Below are 7500 nucleotides of genomic sequence, written 5' to 3'. Positions count from 1 at the left end.
GACGCGAGAGAACCCCGTGACTTGGAAGGTCACAGTGAGGGGGCGGCGCCGTGATGTCATGATGACATCACAACTGAGACGATGCTGAGGGTGGACTGACTGACAGCTGTCAATCATTGTGTGTGAAGCCAAACTGCTGGTCCAGCAGGCGTCGTGTCCTCCTGACCTGCTCCTCTTCAGACTCCAGGCCTCGGAGCAGATGGACATCCAGTAAAGGGTTAACAGTCAGGATCAGATCTTCTGGATTCAGTTAAAGAACCCTGTTCAGGACTGATGACATCATCGGCCACAATCTCACTCACACACACACACACACACATTTACCTCATACTCTGATTCGTGGATTTGCCCAGAGACCAACCTCTCTAACAAACGAGACAGTAACACACACCTGTGTGTGTGTGTGTGTGTGTGTGTGTGTGTGTGTGTGTGTGTGTGTGTGTGTGTGTGTGTGTGTACTGCTCTGTTGGGCTCAGCTGGCTTCTTTTAATGGAAAATCATGGCACTAGACACACACACACACACACACACACACACACACACACACACACACACCCACAGTCTAGGTTGGTCTCAATGTTCCACATATTTCAGCTGTGTGGTCATCTCTCTCTCTCTCTCTCTCTCTCTCTCTCTCTCTGTCTCACACACACACACACACAAACAGACACACACACACACACACACACACAGTGAATAGTGTGGTCTGCAGACAAGATCCTTTTACTCCCATAACGTCATTAATTATAGAGTGTGTGTTCACGTCTGATGAATTGGGGAACCTGATGGAGGAGGACATGTGGAGGCAGAGAGTCCGTCTGTCCTGCTGCTGTCCACACGTCCCTGCTCCGTCCAAAGGTGTCCTCAGGTTTCAAGTCGTTTTCAAGGGAAAATCAAAGCGAAGCTGCAGCCACTTAATGCAATTACTTTAATTTGTCTGTGGTCGGGAGTGTGTGAGCAGTGTGTGTGTGTGTGAGAGAGCAGTGTGTGTGTTTGAGGTGATTTTTTTGCTGAAAATATTTTTGCTGAAGTCAGGTTGCAGCTGCCACGTCTGAATGAACGACCGTGTGTGTGCGTGAGGAATCATTGATTTTCAGTGTGTCATCACGATCTCCTCGGCGCCCGGTCCCAGATTGGAGTGTTGAGCGGGTCCGAGCGTCGGACAGCGGAGTTGTTTTGGAGGTTGCCTACCGGTAGAATGTGGAGCTTCTGGATCCTGTCCTGACCTTTGGCTTCAGATCTTAGATATTTCGGTCGATCGACAGACGGTTCTGGTTCTCCCGGTGACCTTTGACCGCAGAGCCGCAGAAGGTTAACCCATGGTTGTCTGTGCGTCCAGTACTGGTACGAGGGGAACGAGCCTGGAGACCTGCCCGTGGACTTCTCCATCGTCTGGGACGGAGACTTCTTCATCGACAAACCGGCTACCATGAAAGGTGAGGAAGAGGAGGATGAAAAGCTTGAGACACGCTCGGGAAGAACCAGAGAAGCCCTTGATCCAAAGATGAAGATCTGCTTTGATTGACGTGTGTGTGTGTGTGTGTGTGTGTGTGTGTGTGTGTCAGCGCTGCTGTACAAGTGTGAAGCTCAGCGTTCCAGCTGTGGTCAGTGCCTGAAGGCGCCCCCTGCCTTTGAGTGTGGGTGGTGCAGCGACAGCCGGCGCTGCCTCCTGCGGCAGCACTGCCCCTCCCCCGACAGCTGGATGCACCACGGCCGCCACAACCTGCGCTGCAGCCACCCCCGCATCACCAAGGTACCCCCCGCATCACCACGGTAACCCTACATTACCATGGTAACCCCCACATCACCAAGGTACCCCCCGCATCACCACAGTAACCCTACATCACCATGGTAACCCCCGCATCAACACAATAACCCTACATCACCAAGGTAACCCCCGCATCACCAAGGCACCCCCGCATCACCACGGTAACCCTACATCACCATGGTAACCCCCGCATCACCAAGGTACCCCCGCATCACCACAGTAACCCTACATCACCATGGTAACCCCCGCATCACGAAGGTACCCCCCGCATCACCTCAGTGACCCTACATCACCATGGTAACCCCGCATCACCATGGTAACCCCCCTATAACACCTACATCCACAAAGTCCTCCTGCCACCCCTCATCAGCTGGGTAGCCTCCTAAGCCTAAGCAGCAGTGTGTGTGTGTGTGTGTGTGTGTGTGTGTGTGTGTGTGTGTGTGTGTGTGTGTGTGTGTGTGTGTGCAGATTGAGCCGCTGACAGGTCCCAGGGAGGGGGGCACGCGTGTCACCATGGAGGGGGAGAACCTGGGCCTGCAGGTGAAGGAGATCACCCACGTGCAGGTGGCGGGCGTTCGCTGCAACCCGGTGCCCTCGCAGTACGTCAGCGCCGAGAGGTGAGACCCCCCCCGTCCCCCAGGTCCGGAAGTCACAGCGCCGGGTCACCCGCCGCTGACCTCGTGTGTGTGTGTGTGTGTGTGTTTGTGTGTGTGTGTGTGTGTGTAGGATTGTGTGTGACATGGCAGAGGCCTTGCTCCCCCACTCTCCCGGGGGGCCGGTGGAGCTCTGCATCGGGGTCTGCAGCACCGAGTACCGGACGCTCTCCACCCAGACCTACTCCTTCGTGGTGAGTCTGCAGTTCCCGGTCCGGCCTGCGGGGGGCGCCGTCCCGCGGCCCCTCCGCCCTGACACGTCCCCCCCCCCTGCAGAGTCCCAGCTTCAGCCGCGTGCGTCCGGAGAGGGGCCCGGTGTCCGGGGGGACCAGGCTGACCGTGACCGGACGACACCTGGACGCCGGCAGCAGCGTGTCTGTCTCTGTGGACCAGGACCAGTGTCTGTTTGTCAAGTGAGTGCCCCTTGATCCAGACCCGGACCCAGACCCGGACCTGGACCCGGACCAAGACCAAGACCCAGACCCAGATCCAGACCCAGACCCAGACCCAGACACGGACCCGGACCAAGACCAAGACCCGGACCCGGACCCGGATCCGCACCCGGACCCGGACCCGGACCCGGACCCGGATCCGGACCAGGACCCAGACCCGGACCCGGACCCGGAACTGGAACTGGACCCAGACCCAGACCCGGACCCAGACTCAGACTCAGACTCAGACCCAGACCCAGACCCAGACCCAGACCCAGGCTCAGACCTAGACCCGGACCTGGATCCGGACCGAGGCCCGGACCCGGACCCGGACCCCGACCCAGACCCGGACCCGGACCCAGACCGACACCCAGATCGTAACCCAGGCCCAGATCCAGACCCGGACCCAGGCTCGGATCCAGACCCGGACCCATACCCGGACCCAGGCTCAGACCCAGACCCGGACCTGGACCCAGACCCGGACCCAGACTCAGACCCGGACCCATTTCACCGATCTCCCCCCGTCCCCAGGAGGACCAATCGGGAGATCATCTGCATCACCCCTGCCTCCCAGTCGGGTCCTGGCCCCGCCCCCATCCGGCTGATGATTGACAGGGCCGAGGTGACCAGCTCAGAGACCAGATACGTGTACAGTGAAGACCCGACCATCACGGCCATCGAGCCGAACTGGACCATCCTCAAGTCAGTAAAATACATCTCTCACACACACACACACACACACACACAGGTCAGGGGTAACAGTGGATTTGTGTGTGTGTGTGTGTGTGTGTGTGTGTGTGTGTGCGTCCGCAGCGGCAGCACCATCATCACAGTGACGGGAACTAACCTTCTGACCATCCAGGAGCCCAAAGTCCGAGCCAAGTACGGCGGCGTGGAGACCAGCAACGTGAGGAGGACCTGCCGCTCTCACAGCTTCCAGGGTTCTTCAGCTGAACTTTGTTCTGATCCACCTTCCGTCTGCTGCTTCCTCAGTTCTGCTCTGTGGTCAACGACAGCACCATGACCTGCCTGGCTCCTGGACTGGTCTACACCAGACCTCAGCCGCCAGAGGGGGCGCTGCAGCCTGATGAGTTTGGGTTCATCTTTGACCAGGTGACACACACACACACACACACACACACACACACACACACACACACACACACACACACACACACACACACTTGTGTTGTCTTGCTCTGGCTGACATGCCCATCACACGTGGATGGTAGAGGAGTGTGTTCAGTGATGCATATGTAGCAGTGCTGGAGGTCCTCCAGACATCTACTGCTGTGACATCAGACCTGTCGTCCATCAGGTCTCCTCCCTGCTGGTCCTGAACTCCACGACCTTCACACACTACCCCAACCCGACCTTTGACCCCCTGGGCAGTGCCGGAGTCCTGGCGGTCAAACCGGGGTCACCCATCATCCTGAAGGTCAGGGGTCATCATGGGAGTGCAGGCTGGAGCGTTCATGTGCTTTATCTCCAGGGACACACTGACCTGTGTGTGTGTGTGTGTGTGTGTGTGTGTGTGTGTGTGTGTGTGTGTCCAGGGGAAGAACCTGGTCCCTCCTGCTCCAGGTCCCAGCCGTCTGAACTACACGGTCCTGATTGGAGAAGCCCCCTGCCTGCTGACCGTCTCGGAGAACCAGCTGCTCTGTGATTCGCCGGACCTGACCGGCGAGCAGCGCGTCCTGGTGAGTGATGTCATCCACCCCGCATCCTGATTGGTCCGTCTGGGAGGAGGCACGTCTCTGGACCAGTAAGAGGGAAGGCTTGGAGATCTGATGGTCACACGCACTTGTTCACACACACATTCACACATACACACACATGCTCATTCACACACACACACTGATTCATACACATACATGCTCATTCACACACACATGCACACACATGCTCATTCACACACACACTGATTCATACACGTACATGCTCATTCACACACACACACACATGCACACACATGCTCATTCACACACACACTGATTCATACACGTACATGCTCATTCACACACACACACAAACAAACACACACACACCCTCATTCACACACACACACACACGCTCATTCACACACGCTCATTCACAGACACTATTAATCAGACAGATTGATGATTTATCAATAGGTTAGTGGTTTGTTGATGAGGCGCTGGGATGGAGGTGAAAGTGTGTGTGTGTGTGTGTGTGTGTGTGTGTGTAGATCCTGGTGGGGGGGCTGGAGTACTCCCCAGGGATGCTCCACATCTACTCAGACAGCGCCCTGACGCTGCCGGCCATCATCGGGATCGGCGCCGGCGGCGGCGTGCTGCTGATCGCCATCATCGCCGTGCTGATCGCCTACAAGAGGAAGACTCGCGACGCCGACCGCACGCTGAAGCGCCTGCAGCTGCAGATGGACAACCTGGAGAGCAGGGTGGCGCTGGAGTGCAAGGAGGGTAGGTGGGGGGAGATGATCGCAGATGTCCGGGAAGAGATTAGTCAGCGGTCGAACGTCCAAGAGTCTCCTTGTCCAGGAGAAGAAGTGATTCTAGCAGATCCGCCGGTTCGATCCGGGTCGGTCACGGTTGCCGAGGTTTAACCGGGTTGCGGTTGTCGTGGCAGCCTTCGCCGAGCTGCAGACGGACATCCAGGAGCTGACCAACGACATGGACGGCGTGAAGATCCCCTTCCTGGAGTACCGCACCTACACCATGAGGGTGATGTTCCCTGGGATCGAGGAGCACCCGGTCCTCAAGGAGCTCGACGTACGTCCTCAGCCGTCCACCTGCTCAGTGTTCACCTGGGGGAGGACCTTCAGGGCTCAACATGTCATGTTCCCCATGATCTCTATGTTCTCCATGTTCTCTATGTTCTCCATGTTCTCCATGTTCCCCATGTTCTCCATGTTCCCCATGTTCTCTATGTTCCCCGTGATCTCTATGTTCTCCATGTTCTCTATGTTCTCCATGTTCTCCATGTTCCCCATGTTCTCCACGTTCCCCATGTTCTCTATGTTCCCCATGTTCCCCATGTTCTCCATGTTCCCCATGTTTTCTATGTTCCCTATGTTCTCCATATTCCCCATGTTCTCTATGTTCCCCATGTTCTCCATGTTCCCCATGTTCCCTATGTTCCCTATGTTCTCCATGTTCCCCATGTTTTCTATGTTCCCTATGTTCTCTATGTTCCCCATGTTCTCCATGTTCTCCATGTTCCCCATGTTCTCCATGTTCTCCATGTTCCCCATGTTCTCTATGTTCTCCATGTTCCCCATGTTCTCCATGTTCCCCATGTTCTCCATGTTCCCGGCTTCAAATCTCCTGCCGAGTGCACAGAATCTTCCCCATTCTGACATCTTCAGCTTCTAGAAGGAAACCATTTCATCTCGTGTTATCAAGAAGTTGCCAATGTTCAGACGTATCATGTCGACTCAGGAGTCAAACATCAGGTGTGACCTCTATGTGACCTCTATGTGACCTCTGTGCGCCCCCAGTCTCCAGCCAACGTGGAGAAGGCCCTGCGTCTGTTCAGTCAGCTGCTGAACAACAAGATGTTCCTGCTGACCTTCATCCACACGCTGGAGGCCCAGAGATCCTTCTCCATGAGGGACCGAGGGAACGTAGCCTCGCTGCTGATGGCGGCGCTGCAGGTCAGAGGGCGGATCTTCTGAGCCAGCGGGTCCGGACCGGACCGGACCCGCTGGCTCACTCCTTCCTGTCGGGGTCTCCAGGGTCGGATGGAGTACGCCACCGTGGTGCTCAAACAGCTGCTGGCCGATCTGATAGAGAAGAACCTGGAGAACCGGAACCACCCCAAACTGCTGCTCAGGAGGTCGGTGCGCCGCCTTCGACCTTCGGCGCTCTCGGCGTCCGTGACCTTTGACCTCCGTGTTTCAGGACCGAGTCCGTGGCCGAGAAGATGCTGACCAACTGGTTCACCTTCCTCTTGCACCGCTTCCTCAAGGTCAGCCTCGCCCCCCGTGACCCCTGTGCCATCCTATGACCCCCCTGTGACCCCTGTGCCTCACCATGACCCCATCATGCCCCTGTATGACCTCCATGACCCCTGTGCACCCTCATGACCCCATCATGCCCCTGTATGAACCCCCTGTGACCCCTGTGCACCCTCATGACCCCATCATGCCCCTGTGTGACCTCCATGACCCCTGTGCGCCCCGCCCCCCCAGGAGTGTGCCGGGGAGCCCCTCTTCATGCTCTACTGCGCCATCAAGCAGCAGATGGAGAAAGGACCCATCGACGCCATCACTGGGGAGGCTCGGTACTCCCTGAGCGAGGACAAACTCATCAGGCAGCAGATAGACTACAAACAGCTGGTGGGTGGGTGGGTGGGTGTGTGTGTGAGATCATGTCTATGTGAGTGAGTGAGTGAGTGAGTGAGTGAGTGTGTGTGTGTGTGTGTGTGTGTGTGTGTGTGTGTGTTTGTGTGTGTGTGTGAGATCATGTCTATGTGAGTGAGTGAGTGAGTGAGTGAGTGAGTGAGTGAGTGAGCGAGTGAGTGTGTGTGTGTGTGTGTTTGTGTGTGTGTGTGAGATCATGTCTATGTGAGTGAGTGAGTGAGTGAGTGAGTGTGTGTGTGTTTGTGTGTGAGATCATGTCTATGTGAGTGAGTGAGTGAGTGAGTGAGTGAGTGAGTGAGTGTG

General features: G+C 56.6%; 1 protein-coding gene across 1 annotated transcript in view; it reads left to right on the top strand.

The window, feature by feature from the left end:
• Positions 1–7500, top strand: part of plxna3 (plexin A3) — a 39403-nt gene that overhangs the window by 28354 nt on the left and 3549 nt on the right. The window contains exons 14-29 of the mRNA XM_086142100.1: positions 1340–1436; positions 1566–1753; positions 2237–2385; positions 2495–2615; positions 2698–2834; positions 3384–3554; positions 3666–3759; positions 3846–3965; positions 4171–4290; positions 4409–4552; positions 5062–5296; positions 5463–5605; positions 6334–6489; positions 6571–6671; positions 6737–6803; positions 7027–7173. Of these exons, the coding sequence (XP_085998226.1) occupies positions 1340–1436; positions 1566–1753; positions 2237–2385; positions 2495–2615; positions 2698–2834; positions 3384–3554; positions 3666–3759; positions 3846–3965; positions 4171–4290; positions 4409–4552; positions 5062–5296; positions 5463–5605; positions 6334–6489; positions 6571–6671; positions 6737–6803; positions 7027–7173 (2190 nt within the window). The remainder of the gene's footprint in view (positions 1–1339; positions 1437–1565; positions 1754–2236; positions 2386–2494; positions 2616–2697; positions 2835–3383; positions 3555–3665; positions 3760–3845; positions 3966–4170; positions 4291–4408; positions 4553–5061; positions 5297–5462; positions 5606–6333; positions 6490–6570; positions 6672–6736; positions 6804–7026; positions 7174–7500) is intronic.

This window comes from Fistularia commersonii, chromosome 34 (assembly GCF_037954325.1).
Source record: "Fistularia commersonii isolate RoL2024-O1a breed Wild chromosome 34, RoL_Fcom_v1.0, whole genome shotgun sequence".
Classification (NCBI taxonomy): Eukaryota; Metazoa; Chordata; class Actinopteri; order Syngnathiformes; family Fistulariidae; genus Fistularia; species Fistularia commersonii.
The sequence above is the reverse complement of the archived record's forward strand: the minus strand, read 5'-3'. Positions and strand labels throughout refer to the sequence as shown.